The following is a 23,187-nucleotide window of genomic DNA, read 5'->3' as shown; positions in this document are numbered from 1 at the left end:
CGCGACACACGGGGAGAGACAGAAAGCTACTATGACTATCCGTCACACGTCCAAAGAGGTCCAGTTCATAGCCGGCTAACGCCACGCAACATGAACAACGAATGGGACGATACTGACCCAAATGATCCGACATGGCAAGACGATGAAGGTTCTTCAGTCTTCAACCGTTTACAAAAGAACCATGAATACTACAGGCCAAGACAACATGTTGGGTATACTGAAGAGGCAGAGCGAGACTTTCGCCTCGCCTATCGACCAGTTGAAGCTGCAGAGCTTTCAAAATTCATCCCAAAGATCGCGCTGGCGCCGCTATCAAAAGAAAAATTACCTCCGACAGTTGGAAAGTTTAATGGGTTGACTGATCCTGATGATCACGTCAGAGTTTTCACAAGCGTTGGTTGCATGGGAGGATGGAATATGCCCATGTGGTGTCATTTGTTTATTCAAACTTTTACCGGAGCTGCTCGCGCCTGGTTCGACAGCCTCCCTCCTGGAAAGATCAAGTCATGGGTTGATTTTAGAACACAGTTTGTAAATCATTTCAGTCAACAAAGACGTTACCAGCGTTACACAGCCGAGGTAACAAATATTTGGCGAAGAGAGAATGAAGGTTTGGAAGATTTCATCACTCGCTTTAACAAAGAGTGTCTGGAAATTGGTGGTGTAAGCGAGCAACTCATGCACGCTCATTTCAAGAAAGCCATTCGCTGTGCTAGCCTCATCAGGACTATCACAGGAAAAGATGGAATGCCCAAAGAGTGGGATAAGCTCATGGAAGCCGCGAAGATAGTCGCGCAGACTGAAGAATCACTGGCTGGCAACAAGAACTCTTATACTGAGGATCGATTTTCTAAGGGAAGCTCGCGCGATAACAACAGACGAAACAAAGGCAAAAACCCTGGGTGGAAAGCCAACCACTCCAGCGGTTATGATGAACGACCTCGTTATGAGGAACGATCTTGCTATAAAGAAGATGCGCGAGACACTATCGATCGCATTGGGTACAGGAAGGCGGTCAGGAACGAGAATCGAGAAAAGCATTGGACTCCGCTCATAAAGACACCTAAAGAAGTGCTCATGACGGAGAACCATGATTTTAAGGCGCCAAAGCCTATGGCCAACAAAAAAGGGGCAAGACCCCAACCTGTATTGTGACTTCCACAAAGATACAGGTCATCTGACTGATGACTGTATCAGCTTAAGGCAAGAAATCGAAAAAGCACTGAAAAGTGGAAAGCTGGGTCATCTAGTAAAGAACGTGCGCAAAGAGACACGCCAGATTCAGCGCAACGATGATGGAAGAGACATAAAGGTCAGACGCTTGGAAACACATATGGTCAATGGACCACGATATAGCGCAAGAGATAAAGGCAAGCGACCTTTCGAACCAGCATGGGAAGAGCAACAGGTTATTTTCCCGGTAGTACGCGGGGGTCCACGCGCAACGCGCCTCGTCGTCATTACCGGCATTATCGGCCATTATGAGACAGAATACGTATTCATTGACCCAAGAAGTACAGCAGATATCATCTATGAGCAATGCTTTAATCAGTTCGATGATGAAGATAAAGCAAGACTTGAGCCAGTCGATTATCCTTTGTCAGGATTCTGCAATGAAATGGTCTTCCCACTAGGCCAAATCAGCTTCCCCCGCACGCTTTCTGACGGGAAGCACTCAAGAACAACAATGGTCAACTTCATGGTGATGCCTGTCAAGTCAAGGCATGATGTTTTGATTGGGAGAGAAACCCAAGGAGAGCTCAACATGGTAACTTCTACCCCTCACTCAGCAATCGGTTTTCCAACTGAGACAGGGGTGGCAATTATTTATGCAAAAAAGGAAGTAATGTCGGCAGATGAATTGCGCCCAACAAAAGCACCAAAAGTCTCAGCAACAGAACCAGAAAAATGGATTTTAAATCGCAAATACCCAGAACAAACGGTGACGATAGGCCACGCTATCTCATTAAACATCAGAACGCACCTCAAACAGCTCTTGTTCAGAAACATGGATATTTTCGCCTGGACTCTGGTAGACATAACCGGTGTCCCGCGCAACGTTACAGAGCATTGTCTAAACACTTATCCCTCCGTTGAACCAAAAGTACAAAGAAGGCGCAGTTTAGGAGTGGATAAGACCAAAGCAATGAACGAGCAAGTATGTGAGCTCTTAAAAGCAGGAATCCTTCGAGAGGTGCGCTATCAGAGTTGGGTGGCAAACCCCGTAATGGTGGAGAAGTCAAATGGAGGATGGAGAATGTGCGTCGATTATACTGATCTCAACAAGGCATGTCCTAAAGACTGTTACTCTTTGCCTGAGATCGACAAAAAGATAGACTCTCTCACACCATACAGATGGAAATGCTTTCTAGATTGTTACAAGGGGTACCACCAGGTTCAGATGAAACTCGAAGATGAAGACAAGACAGCTTTCAGAACTGATCTCGACATCTTCTGCTATACAAAGATGCCGTTCGGTCTCAAGAACGCCGACGCGACATACCAGCGCCTGATGGATAAAATCTTCGCTGATGATATTGGGAAACACATCGAAGTCTACATCGATGATCTGGTAATCAAGAGTCCCGAAGAGGACCAAATGCAAAAAGACATTGAGAAAACGTTCAACTCGTTGAGAAGTGTGAACATGAAGTTGAATCCTGCCAAATGTTCCTTTGGTATGGAAGAAGGGAAGTTTTTCGGCTTCATAGTCACAAACGACGGCTTTAAAGTAAACCCAGAGAAGGTTCAAGCAATAGAATGAATGCCATCGCCAAAAACAATCAAGGAGATGCAACGATTAGCCGGCCGTTTAGCCGCGCTAAACCGTTTCTTATCAAATCACGCTGCAAAGTCATATCCTTTTATCAGCACCTTGCGCAACTGCGTAAAAAAGCAAGAATTTAAGTGGACACCCGAGGCAGAACCCGCATTTCAGTAGATGAAGGAATGTTTGATAAAGCTCCCTACACTGACCGTGCCGTATGAGAAGGAACCACTCATACTGTACTTATCTTCTTCGGATAAGGCAGTAGGGTCGGTATTGATGGTAGAAAGAAACGGAGTTCAAACTCCAATTTATTATGTTAGTAGGGTGCTTACCGATCCAGAAACGAGATACTCCACAATGGGTAAGTTGGTACTGGCACTGCTTCATGCTTCTAGAAGGCTGCGTAGATACTTTACAGGGCACGTAATCACAGTACTTACCAACTTCCACATCGGCACAATATTGCAAAAACCAGAGACGTCTGGGCGGTTAGCAAAATGGGCAATCGAATTGGGGGGCCACAACATCTTGTATAGGTCGCGCCCAGCCATCAAGGGTCAAGTTTTAGCAGACTTCATCACAGAAGTCCCGGTGGAAAAAATCAAAGATTGTGAGATTGTTGAGACTCCCGGAAAAGACACATCTAATGAGCTGTGGTTACTATACATTGATGGGGCATCAAATGAGGATGGCACAGGAGCAGGGTTGCGCCTTGTAAGCCCCAAAAAGCATGAATTTACATACGCCATCAAGTTGGATTTCAAGAACACCAACAATGAGGCGGAATATAAGGCATCCCTGGCAGGCTTACGTCTCGCCCTAAAAATGGGGGCTCAAAATCTACAAGCACATGTCGACTCGCTTTTGATCGCCAGTCAAATCAACGGAATCTATGATGCAAAAGGCGAAGTTATGGCCTTATATTTGGATCAGGCGAAAGAATTGCTTCAGCAATTCAAGTCATACAAGGTAGTTCACATCAATTGTTCCGAAAACAAACCAGCAGACGCCTTGAGCAAGCTCGCTTCAACTTCCTTTCAACATCTCACCCAAGATGTAAGGATTGAAGTACTAAAAAATCCATCAGTCCTGTTGCGCCAGGTAAATGTGATCGAAATAGGGCAGCCATCTTGGATGACCCCTATAATTCAATATCTGTAGGAAGGAATACTCCCGGAGAGCAAAGCAGAGGCAAGGAAGATTCAAAACAAGGCCCTGCATTATGAGATGAATGGTGGTATTCTATACCGAAAGTCCTTCTTGGGGCCCCTATTGCGCTGTGTAGACCCCCAGGACGCGAATTACTTGATCAGAGAGATTCACGAAGGAATCTGTGGCATCCATGCAGGCCTGCGCATGGTTGTCACGAAGATTATGAATGCTGGTTATTACTGGCCAGGGATGCATGTCGATGCTCTAAGGGAGTTGCGCAAATGTGACTCATGCCAAAGACAATCCCCGAAAACCCTGCGCCCGAAAAACGATCTCCTTCTTGTATCCACTGCTTGGCCTTTCCAACAGTGGGGAATTGATATGGTGGGACCTTTCCCTGATGCTCCGGGAGCCGTGAAGTTCATAATCGTGGCCGTTGATTATTTTACGAAGTGGGTGGAGGCCAAAGCTCTCGCCTCAACTACTACAATGATGGTGCGCAAGTTTATCTGGGAACACATCATTTGCAGGTTTGGTCTCCCACTCAAAATCGTCACAGACAATGGTACCAATTTTGCTTCCGAAGATCTTCAAAACTGGATGAAGGAAATGAAGATTGAGCATACTTTCTCCTCGGTTGCACATGCTCAAGGCAATGGTCAGGTGGAAAGTGTCAACAAAAGTATCGTTGAGGGGATAAAAGCCCGTCTGGGCACGAAGAGAAGAGGCTGGGTAGATGAGCTCCTAAGCATCCTGTGGGCTCATCGAACCATGCCGAAAACAAGCACTGGCGAAACTCCTTTCAGCCTAGTCTACGGCTCGGAGGCAGTTATCCCAGCTGAAATCGGTTTGCCCTCGCCACGTTTGACAGCAGTCAATACTATCGACAACGAGGTAGAGCGTCATCTGGACTTGGATTTGCTAGAAGAGAGGCGCGAAATTGCGCGAATTAAACAAGCCAAGTACAAGACACAACTGGAAAGGTACTACAATGCGAGAGTGCGCATTTGTACCTTCACTCCAGGAGAATATGTCTTCCGAGACAACGAAGCTTCAAACGCTGAGCGCCCAGGAAAGCTAGCACCCAAATGGGAAGGCCCATACTTAATACATGAAGTGCTAGGGAAAGGGGCATACAAATTGCGCACTCTGGATGGATACATCATCCCGCGCACGTGGAATGCCCAACAACTGCGCAAGTGCTACATGTAACTACCTTTGGCCTTGCGCCTTTACTATCTTATGTTGGCCATGCGCCTTTCTGACTTCTATGTTGGCTAAACGCCCTAGTTGTTTACAATGTACGTTGGCCTAAGCGCCTGTTTCTTAAGTTAATGAAAACTTATGCCTTATGTTTTCTTTTATCATGATGACTTCTACGTTACAAATGCATGTTAAACTTTTGATTCGTACGAAAACACTTCAGTAACTTACGAGCTCTTGAGTTACGCCTCCAAGGTCCTCCGCGAGCATAGCGCGAGACCGGGCAGCTACACTCACACAAGAGCCACACTTACATTTATTCGCGCTAACTTAACCAAAGTTTCTAGCAACAGTGCAATAATTGTAACTGGACAAGAAAAGCAAGCACGAAAACATTATATTTAACAAGCGCAGAAGCGCAACAATTACATACGAAAGTAAGTTCAAAACAAGCATGACCGCACAAGTAATTACATTGCAAACCTAGAAACAAACTAAAAGGAACAAAAGCCTATCTATTCATTCATGACCGTCACCATCGTCGTTATGTTTGTCATCGCCATGTTGGTCACCAGCACCATCACCATCACCACCATCGCTCGCTGGCCTCTCCTCATCAGATAAATTAACCATCTCTGGTGGGTCCAGAATGGCCTTAAGACGATAACACCAGTCGTCATGCTCCAAAGCTTTTGTGACCAAGTCCATCACGGGCAGCGCTAGATGATCATATGCACTTTTAGCACGAGCCAACTCCGCATTAACTTCATCAGTCACCGAGCAGTGACTTGTGTCAAACTCCTGCCCGAACATCTCCTCAGCATGTTGCGCACATTCCAGATAACCTCCACAATGACCAACCGCGCGCGAGGCATCTATGAGAGCAGCAACAGTCCCATCCAGCTCCCCAGCATTCAAAATAGAGTTAGCCATCTACACCAAAACAAACAAATGAGAAATGGCTTTACTAAATAAAACCCAAGTTAAAAAGAGAACAATACCAGCACTATTCCCCTGCCGCGCATCCATTCAGCCTCCGAGGACAGTGTGTCAACAATACCCTGGACCTCAGCATAGTTATTTTGCGCCACATTCAGGGCAGTCGAGCTTATGGTACGCGCTTCCTTGGCCTTTTGCCTGGCTTCCTCAGCTGGAGCAGCCTTCGACCTTTCGGCCTCAAGATCGATCTCCAAGGATTCACTCTTGTCAACCTGCTCTCGCAGGCGACGCTTCAACTCTGCAATTTCAACATCCTTGGCAACCAGATCCTTGTCTTTTCTTGACAGCTGCGACTTCACATCAGCCAGCTCAACCTACGAAGGGTGAAAGACTCAGACACATTATACAAACAAAGCACAAGGGGAGAAAGGGCAAACGTGTCCCAAACCTCAGCATTCTCCTTCGCCGCTTGCGCATCTTCAACTTTCCCAGTCAGTTCCACAACATTACCCTCCAACTCCGTAATCTTGTTGCGAGATGCATACGAACGCTGGTTGTCCTTTTCACATATCTTCTTGAACTCAGCACGCTCCTTGGACAACAGCTCTTCAGCCGCGCGAAGCTTGCCGCGAAGGCCTTCACGACCCCATTCTTCTGATTTCCTATCAGATTCAAATTTCACCTTCTCCTCAACAAAGGCAGCCTTAGCAGTCTCATATCCTTCACTTCTTTGACCAGGCGGTCACAGTACTTCTCCCAATCAGCCCGCTCCTTGACCATTGTGCGCCATTCACGAACAATCTGGTGATTGGCGGCGCGACAGTTGGCTTCTCCAACAACGTAGGCTTGATACAGCCCATCATGGGTTCGCGCCCTTTGGCGATTCATCTCGCCAGGAGTGAAGGAATTTAGGAGCCATTCTCGACACGCTGAGAAATCCTTGAACGTGTCTTTCCGCTTCAAACCCTAGGGAGCTTGGTGTGGAGCGTTGCTGCGCAACTCCTCGGTATACGTCTTGTAATACATATCCCCAATAGTATCTTTTGGACCGATAGGAGATTGCGGCACAAAACCTCCAGGACCACCAGAGCTCGCGCCCCCAGCAGCAGCAAGTTTCTCCTTATCAACAGCGGAGCCCGACCCACCAGCAGAGGTTACTTGAGCAGTTTGAACGGGGGCATCAGCTGACAAGGGTTTAACCGGTTTCTCAACCTCTGGTTCTTTCCTTCTCTCATCAATGGGCTGGTCAAGCCTTGCGACGTGAACGACCTCCGGACCCTGCGCCTTTTCAGGAAGAGTTGCAGCAGTAACCTCAGGCTCCTTGGGCTAAGTAAGAGACTTGTCAACAGCTCTCTTTCTTTCCATCTCCTTCTCCTTAACAGGCTTCTCGCCAACCTTGTGTTTCTCCTTCTCCGACTCAGTAACCTTGAAAGGTTTGATGGTAACCTTAGTGACCTTGGGCCTTTTAAGCGCCAGCTCTGAAGGCTCGGTGATAACGACTCCCTTCTTTTCAGGGGTCTTCTTTTTGGCCTCTGCAAAAATAGAGTGTCAAAAGAAAGTTGACAAAGGAATGTAAAGGTAGGATCCAAAAAGCTAACCAGGAGAAAATCTGTAAAGAGAGCGCAAGTTGCTCTTCTTTCTGATCAAAGGAACTCCACCAGGCTTGGATATCACAGAGGCACCAATTGCAGCCTCCCTGCTTCTTTTCCTGATCAACTTCACAGCAGGCTCTTCCTTCTCTACTTCTTCTTCTTTCTCTTCTTCTTCATGCACGACAGAGGACAGAGTGGCCCCAGCATCAGGGTTGCGAGAACCCGCGCTCCCTGAGCTCTTTGAACCGGCAGCTCCCGCCTTCTTCTCGCCTATGAGCGATAAACCTTCAAGTGAGTCACTGATAATAACGTAATCTTCTAAGTTACTTTGACGAAGGCGGAGGGTACCTTTATCAGCAACACCAGCAGTTGCGCGACTGCTACCACCTTTCCTACTGGGGATATCGGCATCAATAGTGATAACCTTCTTCTTGGGTTTCTTCTTCTCTTTGGGGTCGATGCCCAAGTCGCGCAGCACACCTGCAAAGATGGTAGACTAGGAACTTAACTCTCCATTGGAAGATCCGACAGACTCCTCGCTGGAAAGATAAACAATCTCTTTCCCAGTAGAAGTCAAGGCGCGCAAGGGTCGAGGGTTAGGTATATGGGCACCTTCAGTTGCTGTAGGTGGATCAGCGAAGGCATCAGCAACTGGGTACATAAAATGACCCTTAATCTGGTCATACCAGTATTCTTCTCCAGCCCTAAGCGGGCGTACACCCATAGACCCGCCGAAAGTGGGGAACGCAGCTTGATACAAATGCGCCTCTATACGTCAAATTAAACAAGTAAACACAAGTTATGAAACAAGAAATCAAAGAAACTGAAAATTTCTAACCTCTATCGTCGAACTTCAAAACTGGAACGTCCATACTGTCCGCCGCCCATTGGTCACTTATCCCCGCCGCTACTAAAACGTTTTCACCAAACACGCGGTTCGGGGTGGAAGTAAGCTGAACATACCAATTCTCTTGCTTAGGAATCGGCAGATCTTCCTTCACAATCGGCTCAGACCAAGCGCGGAAGGTCATGGCGATCGGGATCATCTCCTTGCGAATATAAAAGAAATTTGGTTTCCAGTCATGGAAACTCTTGGGAGGGTTCAGAAGTATCTTCTTCGCACCACCTCGGCTGGCGAACGAGTAGAAGCCCATATTCCTGATCAACTGGTAAAAGACCCTGAATCTTTCAACAGTGGGCTCAATGCCATGAGATCGGCAGAGGAACTCGAAGTGTCGAACCCGAACCATCCCGGGAGGACTCATTTGCGAGATATGAAACCCATAAAACTGAAGAATATGGGCCATAAAATTAGTCGCCGGCAACCAGAAGTTGCCCTGATGAATGAAATATTCAAATAACGTGATATACCCTGGCGGTGCATCAGCGGCCGTCTGGTTCTGACCGGGATACCTGGCATCCCATTCAGGTGGAAACCGGAAATTTCGAATAATCTGCTTGAACAGCCCTAGATCCCACTTGAGGACGGGAACAGGACCTTCTTCACCGGGATGGGCTTCATGATGTTCTTCAGCCATGAATGAGTTTAAACTTCGAGGGTTCCGAAAGAAGTTCTGAAGATGTGATGTAGAATCTTGAAGATCTGCTATCGTGTTCTTCAGCGATTTGAAGATTCAAAGAAATCGAAAGCAAGGGGAGAGAAAAGACGACAGTAGAAGAGGAGAAAGTGATTTCCTCCCTCATCTCATCGGGTATATATACTCATCGCATTTAATGTGATGGGTAAACGTGCCAAAATCACCGAGCGCGTGACCAATCACAGAACGTCACGTAAGGCGGGATTATCGAAGTGACGGTTACCACGCGCGCGTGGGCCTTACTCGCCTGACGGAAAGCCGAACCGTCAGGGACAACTTGATGACAGCCGTGTCAGCAGTCAACTCAAGCGTCGCCATCAACGACATTTGCACCAACCCGTCAGAATTCAAATTTCGAGGGTTTTCCCACCTAAAGTTAATACAAACTTCATGCAGAAGATACTAAGGCCGCGCATCATTAACATTTGATCAATATTCCTTCACGCGTCAACCTAAAGGCAGTAAATCACCAAGAGCCAACCTGGTAGTCGCGTCGTAGTAGCTGACAAGCAGTTACGTGCGCGCCGTCAACCAGGGATCAAGAAAGCATTTTCAAAGCATTAACACTTCTTTTTTCTAAGTCCAGAGCTCCAATCACTTACTTCGCGCATGGTGCAGCACTGGACAGGGGGGGACTTGAAGGGGTATGGTCCCAAAAAGTCGCGCAAACCTTCCTACAGGTCGCGCGCAGGACCATACTCTTTAATCGATAAGATGTTCAATCCCAACCTCGCGCAGGCTACTCCAACATTGATTGACCTCGCGCAAGGTCTAAACAAGAAAGACCATTAATCTCAACACTTAGCTTTCTGGATAAGAGTCATCAACAACTATAATCCTGCACGGACTAGTTACGTGCTCAGTAACGGTCGCGTAGGACCCGTAGCGCATAACCACTTCAGAAGGTACAAAAGGTACAAGTGGCAGATAAAAGAGCCAATCCGCGTCCTCCAGGCTCTGCTCAATTGTGCTCCACGATCGTCTGACGTACGGGAGACAAAAAGTACTCAAGGACGTTGTTGGTGCACTTACGTCTGCTGACTACGTCTTTCATTGAGTCTTGAAGTTGAACAGATCAAATATGGCACGGAAACCTAGAAATACATGTTTGTATAGGGTTCGCTTATCAGTCATTAGATTAGGTCCGCTCATGTGTCATATATTGTCTAGGTTCGCTTATTCGGTCATTGAATGGATTCGCTTATATGGCATGAAGCCAGGTTCGCTTCTATGGCTGTCCATATAAGCGAACCCAACTATACTATATATAGTGGGTGTGTTATGAGCGAACCAGTAAGTCTAAAACACATAGTTGAAGGTGTGTTTGTTCCGGTATGCTGCCGAAGTGCTGTCAAATCTTGTAATCGCGTTCAATATCAATAATACAGCAAGTTTAAAGTGAATACAGCTTCAATAGCACCGAATTATTAGTTTCCGCCTCTTAATTCAGATACGAACTTCTCTGAACGACTCAAACAGGGCCGAGAACGATCCTACAATTGGTATCAGAGCTCAGGAGGAGGAGTTCTTGCCATTTTAGCTGCATTTCTTCTGATTTTCTACACTTTCTTCACTTTTTAAAAAATGTTCATGGTAAAACAAGCTCAAAATCACACAGTGCACTCGGAATCATGAATTAACAAACCCTTGAAGTTTTCAGATCTAAAATCGACTTAGAAAGTTGATTTTTAGGGGGTTCGCTTTTACAGTTTCGCTTAAAATAGTGACATCAGCATATCTGGTTCGCTCAAAGGGACTGGTTCGCTTGAAATTACAAGACAGGTTCGCTCCAAATCACTACACTGGTCCGCTCCAAAGACATCAGATTGGTCCGCTCCAAAATCAACTGGTCCGCTTATCCGGTAAATTGATCGGTTTACTCGAATGGTTTACTTGTTTGGTTCGCTTTTCTGGTCTAATCAAGAGATCCGCTCGACCGGTTTGTTCAGTTGGTCCGCTTATTCGGACAATTCATTGATCTGCTCATTGGCTATTGCACCTGGTTCGCTCATTTGTTCAAACAGTTGGTCCGCGCATAAAGACACTGTATTGGTTCACTTTTGGGAACAGTTATAGTATCACTCTTCTGTCAGTTTTGCATTTGTGAACGAAGTGTTAAAATTTGATAGTTGTGAACGATGGATACTGAATTTTATAACGCTTTTGCTACTCCAACCTCGATTACTCAAAGTGCTTTGATCGACAATGAAACCGGAACGTCTCAAAGACCACCTAAACTCATGGATATTGATGATTATAGCGTGTGGTCGGAACGGTTCGGAAATTGGGTTGAAGCTTATCATCTAGATGCTTGGGAACACACTGAAGAGCCATATGTTAAGCCCACAAAGAATGATGCTGTGAATGGTACTCCATTAACACTTAGAGAGATGAGTACAGCAGATAAAAAGAAATATCGCGATGAAAAGCTTATGGTTAGTCTGCTTCAGCAAGCTATAAAAGAAGATATCTTGATACTGCTTCAACATGACGGAACTGCATATTCAATGTGGACAGAATTGGAAGCAAAGTTTACGGGAAGTGATGATATGCTCAGAAATAAAATGTCTCTCATGAAAAAGGTATTTGATTTGTTTCGAGGATTGAAAAATGAAAATACCAAGCAAATTATTGATAGATATTGTAACTTGGTTAGAAATATGACAAAACTTGGTGTTAAGAAAGATACTGATGAATTAATTGAAAAACTTGCAGATGCATTACCATATGAAACATGGGGAACATTTCTGATGATGCTGCGAGCAAACAAAGCAGAATATAAGAAAATGACACTAGGAGATTTTATCAAACATCTGGAAGCTCAGGAGATGGAGCAGAGGAAGATCGCTAGGATGAAGAACTATGATGGAGAACAGGATATCAGTTTATACTACAAGAGTGGTGCTACTGATTCTACAAAGTATTCTCCAAAGATCGAAACTGCTTACAGTGTTAAAGATTCTCCTGAGAAGAAGGCATCTCAAGGATCAAATAGCACAAGATTTTCATCTTATGATCCTAACATCTCTGTAACAAAGAATGGTCAGTGTAACATTGTGTTAAGCCTTGAAAATGATCAAGACTACACTGAAGAAATTGCAAAAAATCAAATGTCTTTGTTAGGAATGATTTTAGAGTCTTATAGTTGTTTTGTTGCAGGAAAGATCGGAAATCCAATGCTCACGAAAGAGGATTACGATCAAATTGATGCTGAGGAAATGGAATTGATGGATATAAAATGGTGTATGGCGAGTGTGATGAGACGTGCTGAAAAGTTTAAAAAAATTACAGGCCGTGATGATTTTCGTGATGCAAACGTTTCAGCTTTGGGTTTCGATAAATCTAAAGTTACGTGTTTTCGTTGCAGGGAGAAAGGGCATTTCAAGAGGGAGTGCAAAAACCGTGAAGCTACCGGAGCCCAGAATCCTTTCGGAAACAACGACTATCACAAGAAGGCCATCTATCATCAAATCACACCACCAGCACAACAACCGGCACAAACCGTTCGTGGGAGAGATGTGGTTGATAAAAGAGCATGTGTTGTTAGTCAGGGAAAATATGATAATTTTACCTGGGAGAAGTATATTTCGAAAGACAGCAAAGTGTGTTTGGCTGAACAAGATGATGAGAAGTTGGCTGAAGGTTTTACCTGGGATGATTTTTGTCCAGATCAAAATCTTATGGCTAAAGAGATGTCCAAAAACACTTCTCATGCTTTCTTTGCTAATGCTTATGATTTGAAATGTGCAGAAAGGTGCAGAAAAGTCATGGAAGCTGCTGAAGAAAAACGAAGAAGGAACAGAGAAGAGGCAGAAGAGGAAGAGAGATTGAAGGAAGAAGCGAAAGCTGAGAAAAGAAGAAGAGCTGAGTTTTTACAACCGAGCAGAAGTGTCAAAGAAGTTCCAGAATATGAAGTGAAGATTGATGCAGAACGAGTTGAAGTTTCTGAAAAGTGCTTAAATTGTGATTCGTTAATCAAACAAAACAATGAGTTGTTGCACAACATTCACAAGTTGAAAGAATTGTATGATACAATGAACAGAGAGATTAACAAATATACTGATTCGAGTGGTGAACAAGCAGTGGCGATGAACACGTTGAAAGTAGCATATCTTAGACAGCTTGATGATGCTAACTTTCATACCAAAAATTGTGCTGATTTAGAGTTAGAGCTGGCAACACAGAAGATAGAGACTGAGAAAGTTAAAAAGTTGTTAGACAGTTACTCATGTTCGTCTTTTGTTGTTGACAGGATTTATCCAGTGGTGGAGAACTTGAAAACGTTTGAGGAAGTGAAGATGTCTGAAGAAGAGAAAATTGTGACTGAAGATGAAGGAAAAGTGAAAACTTCTGGTAAGAAATCAAGTGTGGTCTATAATAGATGTCCGCCCCCGGTTGAATATGGATTTATGCCTCGAAATCCGAATTCTGAAAGAGTCAATAAAGCAATCAATTTGCAATGGGAGTCTGAGCCGTCGGATAACTTGCCAGAAAATATTGATATCACGTATATGTCATCAGACACTGATCATGAGTCAAAGTTGATAAAAAGTGTGGTCGATCAGGTGTTAGATAAAGATGACAGTGAGGAGTCAAAACCGGAGTCCAAACCCGAGTCAAAGTCTGGGTCAAACATGTCAAAGCCGACAAATAAAAAGGACAAACGGGTTTATGATAAAGAGTTTTTACTTTCGAAATCTAATTTGAATGATGAATCGGTCAAAGTGGCATATACTTTGAAAGGTTCTGACAAATTATATTCTGACGAAAGTTTTCCAATAAGAAGTGTCAGATTTGAAATGGTTCAAAAAGTTTTCAAAATTACAGAAATTAATATTTCTGAAATAAAAGATTTCAATCTTAATGGAAAACCTAAACAATACACTTCAAGAGATCAACAAAGAATCAACAAGAAAATGGGTTACAATTGTGGTTATAGTTTCCAACAGAAATCAAACCATAATCGTAATTTCAAAAAGAAAGGTCTTGGTTTTGTTCCACAGAAAAACTATAAAAATGAAAAAATGTATAATTCAAAAACTATGTTTGTTTCAGGAAAAACGTCAGAAGCTGAAAAAGAATAATTATTCAGAAAGCAAACAAATCTGGAATTCCTTGCCAAGAAGCAAGAAGAACTAAAGAAGAATGAAGTTCCGAAGAAGATTGAAAAGAGAACCTGTTTCCAATGCAAAATTACTGGTCATGTTGCAAAAGATTGTCCGAAGACTTTCAAGCCAAAACAGGAAGTCTCTGGGAAAATGAAAGAAAAAGTTGTTGAAAAAACTGAACTGTCAACCCGGAAGTTCACAGGATTTGAGAATTCAACTTATGAAAAAGGAGAATCTTCAAAGAGTGCTTCCAAAAGAATAGACAATGTCACAAATCAGAAATGGGTTGTAAAAGGTTCAGGTAAAAAGTCTGGTGATGATTCTGATTCCATAAAATTAGAGGAGCTACATGTTGAGAAAAAGATTGTAAGAAAAGTTCCGAAAGTGGACGATGTGAATTTTCCGCCACTGAATGCTAAAAATTACAAATCTAAAATTGGAAAAGTTGAAATTTCAAATCAATTTTATTCTGACAAGAAAAAAATTGATGTTGAAAAAACTTTCAACGGAAATGTAAAACGCATCTTTGGAAAAATGGTCAGTGGTAAGGCCCAAAGCATTAAGGATTTTTATGCTTCCAAAGGATGGGTTTACAAGTCGGTTGAAAGGAACGATGAAAACGATGAGGTTACACCCAAGGAAGGTCAGGCTTGGGTGGATATATTTTTTCAAGAATAAAATCCTGACTTGCCGGAGATCCCAAGATGGTATCGTGGATCATGAATCGGCATCCTTCTAAATCTGTTTTTGAGGTTTTGCAGGACTTGCCGGAACTCCCAGGTTTGTAAGCGAGGAGTAGGAATCGACACCTTGAGAATTCAACCAAAAAATGGTAATTGATTGAAAAACAGGTTTGAATAGCTTAATTGCTAAATCTACAAGTGGTTGTATGTTTGTGGATGTTATAAGTGGTTCAGAATAAGAACTAGTTGATCGTGCAAATGGTTAAATCAAGGTCATTAATTTGAACTTGAGTTAACTATCATTCATAAGATTGGTAAAACAATATGATGATTTGAACCCCAATTTTACAAAAGGTAAAAACAACTAAACTTATTTTCCGGAAAAACCATTCTGATTAAAACAAACTTGAGTGTTTTGAAATCATTATGGGAAAATAGTTTGTTGTGAGGGGGAGTTCTGATTGTTTAAGCCAAAACAGATGGAGAATTGAAGTGTTTCGATATCAGTTGTCATGTTCTGTACAGTTTGTTTTGAATTTTTTACTAGATGTATTTGAATTTTAGGGGGAGTAAGAATTTTAGAAAATCCAAAAACATCAGAAAATTTAAAAAGTCAAAAACATGATAAAATTGAAAAATGAGTTTTTGTTGCATAAAAGAGGAAATGATAGTACATCAGTGGACTATCACAACACGCTAAAAAATTGTAAAGCCAAAATGTGATAAACAATCTTACTGCGGATGTGTCAGTAGATTTTCGCACATTTAGTAAATTGAAACGAGATATAAACTTAAATTCAAACTTGCTTGATTCGTGGGTAACTATTCTTGAATATATGGGTAACCCCCGAAATCTTGTTTGAAAGGTCCCGTATTCTGAGATACTAGGTCTTTATGCTCAGTGATATCTGGGGTATTATTCCGGGACTTCTGCTGTATGGAAATACTGACCTAGTCCCCGAATAATACTTTCTGCAAAAAGCTTTGAAATATAAGCTCGCCCTCAGCAATCTGATTAAACAATAAAATTGATAATCTTTGCTGTTGTAATAAAAGATCCTCTAAAGGGGACCCACCAAAAGTCGAGCCGTCATCTCTCTGCTGAACGGAAGTTCTGACCTGAGCTCTCACGGTTTCGCATCTACCCCTTTATAGATATCATCTGTGGTATACTCACCTGTAAGACTGAATATTTGGGATCTGGATACAGGAGTATATTCAAGTGGAGTGATACACAATTAAGTTTAAGTCTCTAAAACATTAATTTCGTATCTCGAATCAATTTGAAGTCTGTGTGAAAATTTAAGTGGACAAACATACTGACAATCTAGGTAAATTGTTTAGAACTTAATATGTAATAAAGCTTAACGGTGTTTGTGATTTGTTTCATAACTAATATGATCCTCTTACACAAACTCACAAAAAATATTGTTTGTAAATATTTCATTTCTGCATTTACTTTCATTCAGAAAATTCAAAAAGATTTTTGGTGTGTTTTAGCATAAATTTTGAAAAAGTCAAAAAGAGTTTCGACAACTGGTGTTGAGATGCTGATCTTCAAAATTCAAAGTGCTAAACTTGAAGAACTGGTATGGGAGTGTGTATGTAAAAATGTTAAATTTGTTTGAAAAGAGCTAGTAATCGATTCTGAATGCAAAATCATTATTATAGCTTATCAACATAGTTTCTGAAAAGTTTGAAAGTTTAATTTTTAATAAAAACTTATGGTTAGGTAGAGATTGTGCAGGTTTGTGCTGAAGTGCCAGGTTACGATCTTGAACCTGATGAAGTTGTGAATTCCAGACTACGATCCCAGCTGTGTGAGAGGGGGAGTCTGAAGACACTGTGTCAACATTCAAGAGAGAAGAGTTTGTTGATGATGAAGATAGAGAATGAGGATTCTTGAAATGACAGATATTTCAGAGGCAGATTGACGACTGATGAAGATTGTAGATTGACGTGTGCGAAGACTCTATGAAAACTCCGTCAACATCTGAGGGGGAGTCTGTTGGTGCACTTACGTCTGCTGACTACGTCTTTCATTGAGTCTTGAAGTTGAACAGATCAAATATGGCACTTACGCCTCTTAATTCGGATACGAACTTCTATGAACGACTCAAACAGGGCCGAGAACGATCCTACAGACGCCCACGTGGCACCAATCATAGGGCAGAGACACCTGCCCCACGATCTCCACTTACCTGCAGGTGGCAGAGGGACAACGAGTCCGACAACAGTGACACGTGGCTCCAATCACGATGCGCCAGCACCGAAAAGCTTCTAGAAGCCACTAACGGTCGATACCAGTGAGACATGGAGCATATCCGCTGCGTTGTCGCCTTCCGGCCCAAGGCCCATCAGCCCACATCCTCTACACCTCTCCGGCTATAAACAGAGACCTTAGTTCACAGGTTAAACCATTCTATTCCCTCTACTCTCACTCTTTATCCATTTTTAATCTCCCCAAAGCAGATACTTATTCTCACGCCGGAGTCTGGTTAAGAGGGAAACCCCCATATTCCCCTTTTAACGAGCTAACGGTGTTTCTGTTTTGCAGGGTTAAACCGTCATTAAGGAGCTCAGGAAACCAAAGAAGATTAACCACTATGGTTGAAACATAAACCAAACTAATTAACACTAAAATTAGTTACGTGTTTCTTCAACACCTCTTTTATAAACTTTAAAATGACCAAAATACCCTTACGGGACTTAAATTGGTTTTAAATTCTTTTGGGGCATAGTTGTTGATATTCTGCTGATATCATGACAAAATTAAAGCATAATAACTTATGGAACTTGTACATGACTCATCCGGCTACCCGTTATGCACATACGCGTTTGGTATGGTTTATGTAACTAGTTTGCATAAATTAGCCGAAACGGGTCAAACCTTATCATTTTTATTTCAAAATCCAGAATGTATTTAGTTTACCCATTTTATACAAGTCTTCATACTTGTGGGGTCTAAAGCACATTCCAATCTGGTCACCGCTTAATCTAGCGTTTCGTGCCGAAAACCTTTCTTTAAACTAACCGGTCTAAGTCTACAACTTAAATAAAGACCCGTTAGGAATCTAATAGGTTAATAAAACCTTCGTTCTAGACTAAGAGCCCCAGTAGAAGTTATTTACACTTGCTTGAGTAGACCATACGGCTGAGTATACAAAATTTACATTATAAGCTCAGGTAAATACTTTTAACTTATTTTCCCTTATACGGGCTTGGGATACGGTAAATTATTACCGCTTGGTCGGGTGTAGAAATCTTTTAATCGGATATGGTTAAATTGCATAATCCCATTTTAATCAGTATTGCTTGATAACATATAACATTGGGGGTTAACGACCGTGTCCTGGATATCCTCGGCTCATTTAAAAAGCGGGCCGCGACTTAAGCACGGGGTGTAGGCATACACCTGTCGGCTGCGTATGTAAAAGATATACTCATTTGCTGGGATGGCCCGCCGTGAGTTTATATTTGTGGTGTGTCGATTAATCTTGTTCGGTTTTTATACCGGCCCTAAATGTTGGACAAACATGTAAATCTGATACAAGATTGTTATTAATATAATTGTCCAAAGTTATAAAAATATTTGTGCCTTGTGCATTTAAATCAATTTTCATAAATGCTTTGAAAAGAGTCGGCTAATTGTATTTAACTGTGTAAACTGGCGTATTTTTCAAAAAGACTAAGTGACAGGTACTGTACGTAATTGGCTGGGAGCTCTGGGCGTTAGTTAAAGAATCTTGTAAGTTCTAAACGCTTAAAGTCTGTTGAACAATATTTTGTATTATGTGTTAGATCCGCCTGTGGATCCTCTTACAACCGTCTGTATACTATTTATTTATACTTTGCATTTCGGTTTTTAATAATATTTTCTACCAAGACTTCCGCTGTGCATTAAACTGTGAATATTTGACTATGATGATATCAACTACGTCACGATACTCCCCGCCGGCCCACCAGTAATACGTGGAAATATCGGGGTGTGACACCAATGTATTTGGTTTAGACTATTGCATCTACTTGTTTCTAAACGCCATGAATATAATTTACAATGTGCATGTCTGATATATGTTTCAAAATGCCATAACATTATTTTGCCTTACAAAAGTTAATTAGTTGTATTTTGCCATCTTTATCTAAAACACCATTCATACAAAACGTTCAAACTTAATGATGGGACACCTTACAACTTTAATAGATAAAGGTTGAACAAACAGTAACTACAAACAGTAACTGAATGGGATGCCTTACAACTTTAACAGACAAACGCCAAACTTAACAATATGACGCCTTACATCTTTATCTTATTGAGTCTATCCTGCCCTATTTTATTTACTAAAAAGTGTTCTTTTTCTATGGCGTTTATGTGTGTGTGCGATCTTCTATGGTTTGTTATGCACAAAAAAGTGACGTATGTTTCGAAACGCCATAACATTATTTTTTTTTTACAAAAGTTAATTAGTTGTATTTTGCTATCTTTATCTAAAACGCCATTCATACAAGACGCCAAACTTAATGATGGGACGCTTTACAGTTTTAACAGATAAAGCTGAACAAACAGTAACTGAAACGACGGAAACTTTATTACTAACATTTATTATAATAAATTCCAGCCTATACCACACGCCAAAAACATCTTATATAAATAAACGCCATCATTTACTAAATACCATTCAATTTAAAACGCTAGAAAGTTCAAAAAACACATGGCAAACGTCGTTTCTTGGAGATTCAGTTTTGTTCTCAATAAGGTTTCACTCAATGTGTTGGACAAAATTATTAAGTGAGGATTTTGTCCATCTAAGAAAAATCTTATTGAGTTTATCGTCACCTATTTTATTTACTAAAAAGTGTTAATTTTCTTTGACGTTTATGTGTGTGTGCGATCTTCTGTGGTTTGTTATGTACCTTTTAAATCACATGTTATGCACAAAAAAATGATATATGAAGAAGGCCATTGAAACACAAACGCCATTTCAAATATTACTTTGAAAAAAAAAAGCCATTGAAACAAGCATAAAAAACAAAACGCCATATATGTTGCATATAACGCGACTTATTGAGGGGAACGTAAACAATGACAATCCTGCCCCTTATATCATTTAGCTCCCCTGCAACTTGTTGGGCCGGATCCGTTTTCACACTTCCAAGCGTTTTCTCTTGATCAAGTTTTTATATGCATATATGAGATAATATTAAAATCATTACCGTTGCGAAATCCCATCATGTAGTCAAATATATCCCAATCAAGCACACAAAATTAACGAAACAAAGTAAACGATCTAACAACCTAAGGAAGAGCAAGACATGTGAAATCCAGTAAACAATCTAACAACCTAAGGAAGAGCAAGACATGTGAAATCCTATAATCAACAACCTAAAGAAGAGCAAGACACGTGAAATCCAATAATCATAAACGTAACTTTATAGGATTCTTGTGGTACCTCTTACCTTTTTCTACTATTGTATACTAGAAACTTTCTACTATTGTATGCAACACACACAATGGAGCTGTAGAGATTGTAATAGGTAAGTGTGCAAACGAGCCGAGCGGCTCGCGAGCTACTCAAGATCGGCTCGATAAAAAGCTCGAACGAGTCGAGCCTTATCGAGCTCGAGCCCGAGCCCGAACGCGAGCTTGAATTTAGGATCGATTAGATATTGAGCCCAAGCTCGAGCCTTGTATGTGTAGCTCGTTTAGGCTCGACGAGCCTTATTGAGCTTAGTATACTTTAGGGTTTAAACTATGTATTACTTTTTGAATGATCTTGATGTTCTTTTTTAATTGAGTTCTCAAACTATCGAGCCGAGCTCGAGTCGAGTCTGGCTCATCAGCAGCCAAAAACAAGCTCGATTCGAGCTTTAGCTTTTTTAACTTGCGCCATGGATACTTAGATTGAGCTTTCGTGCCGAGCTCGTGTTTTAAGTTTTTCTAACGAGCCGAGCTCGAGCCCAAATTCCAAGCCTCGAATCGAGCTGAGCTCGAGCTTCAGAAAGTTGTAACGAGCCTAGCTCGATTAACGTAAGGCTCGGGATCGGGTCGGCTCGTTTGCACCCCTAATCTTATACATGATTATAAAACCGTGTCTCATACTTGATCCATTACTTGTCGTGTATCAGGTACTCATTAATTTGGTAAGAAAATTCCATTGGATTTTCATGTAGATTTTCTCTTGTTATCATTCTAGTTTTTATATAAATTTATATTTCTAACAATTACGACAAATTAAAAGTATGATAATTATATACTTATCCTTCGTTAACCATAAAATGATCGAAATGTTTAGAATATCTTTCATGTTTATATAAACATGTATATTTGATAGCATATAAAGTATTCACAATATCAAAGATACGACATGTAGTTTTAATTTTAGGGACCGTGTCATTTAAATTTTAGTTTTATGAACTTGTTATTTTAGTTTTGTGTTATTTTGATTTCTAGTTTAGTTTTAAAAGTATTTGTCTTTTTTTTTAATTTTAAATTATTTTTAATCAAATACATATTAAAGTATCAAATAAATATAATAGTAACTTAGGGTGAGGATCAAATATGAAGTTTATTTTGACTTGGAAAGATAGGAAGCAATATGATTATGACATGGGACAAAATTTAAAATAAATAGAAAGGGTATTTTAGTCAATCCCCTACCACGAATTGATGATCTCTTTGATCAGTTGCAAGGTGCTACATGTTTTTCCAAGATCGATCTGCGTTCTGGGTATCACCAGCTTCGTGTACTCGAAGAAGATATTCCCAAAACTGCATTCCGCACGAGATATGGTCACTACGAGTTCACTGTCATGCCTTTTGGTTTGACAAATGCCCCAGCTGTATTCATGGACATAATGAATAGGGTTTGTAAACCTTATTTAGACAAGTTCATTATTGTGTTCATTGACGATATTCTTATTTATTCGAAGTCTCGAGCCGATCACGAACAACACCTTCGTCTAACGTTGGAACTTCTAAAGAAGGAACAACTTTTCGCCAAATTCCCCAAGTGTGAATTTTGGCTTAAGGAAGTTCAGTTTTTTGGTCATATTGTTAACGAGCAGGGTATTCATGTGGATCCTTCCAAAATAGCTGCTATTAAGGATTGGAATACACCTATGACACCTACAGAAGTTCGTTCTTTTCTTAGTCTTGCTGGTTACTATCGTCGATTTATTTCGAACTTCTCGAAGATCGTCGTTCCTCTCACTGCTTTGACTAAGAAGAATAAGCCTTTTGAGTGGGGACCTAAACAAGAGGAAGTTTTCCAAACGTTGAAACGAAAACTCTGTGATGCTCCTGTTTTGTCTTTGCCCGATGGAAACGATGATTTCGTTGTCTACTGTGACGGGTCGAATCTAGGCCTTGGTTGCGTTCTCATGCAACGAGGTAAAGTTATAGCTTATGCGTTAAGACAACTGAAAGTTCACGAGAAGAACTACACAACTCATGATCTTGAGTTGGGAGCTGTGGTTTTTGCTCTAAAAATCTGGAGACACTATCTTTATGGCACGAAATGTGTGGTTTTCACAGACCACAAAAGTCTCCCACACATTCTCAATCAAAAGGAGCTGAACATGAGACAACGACGCTGGGTTGAACTCTTGAACAATTACGACTACGAAATTCATTACCATCCTGGTAAGGCGAATGTCCTAGCCGATGCGCTAAGTCGAAAGGAACAAGTCAAGCTTCATTTTGTTTGCACTCTATCCGATATCCAATCACGTGTCTCTGAAGCTCAACGTACTTGTGTTACACAAGATTTGATGGGTAAGGAATTACTACGTCAACTAGAGCTTAAACTCGAAATGAAAGACGATGATCATATGCACTTTTAGCACGAGCCAACTCCGCATTAACTTCATCAGTCACCGAGCAGTGACTTGTGTCAAACTCCTGCCCGAACATCTCCTCAGCATGTTGCGCACATTCCAGATAACCTCCACGGTGACCAACCGCGCGCGAGGCATCTATGAGAGCAGCAACAGTCCCATCCAGCTCCCCAGCATTCAAAATAGAGTTAGCCATCTACACCAAAACAAAAAAATGAGAAAATGGCTTTACTAAATAAAACCCAAGTTAAAAAGAGAACAATACCAGCACTATTCCCCTGCCGCGCATCCATTCAGCCTCCGAGG

General features: G+C 41.6%; 1 protein-coding gene across 1 annotated transcript; it reads left to right on the top strand.

The window, feature by feature from the left end:
- Positions 1–2,941: 2,941 nt before the first annotated feature.
- On the top strand, positions 2,942–5,134 carry LOC110880829. Its single transcript, XM_022129271.1, has 2 exons — positions 2,942–3,871; positions 3,932–5,134. Exons 1-2 carry the CDS (start codon positions 2,942–2,944, stop codon positions 5,132–5,134), a joined length of 2,133 nt encoding a protein of 710 aa, XP_021984963.1.
- The last annotated feature ends 18,053 nt before the right edge of the window (positions 5,135–23,187 follow it).

The sequence above is a fragment of the Helianthus annuus genome, chromosome 10, assembly GCF_002127325.2.
Source record: "Helianthus annuus cultivar XRQ/B chromosome 10, HanXRQr2.0-SUNRISE, whole genome shotgun sequence".
NCBI classification, from domain to species: Eukaryota; Viridiplantae; Streptophyta; class Magnoliopsida; order Asterales; family Asteraceae; genus Helianthus; species Helianthus annuus.
Note: the sequence above shows the minus strand (reverse complement) of the source record. Positions and strands in the feature narration are given on the sequence as shown.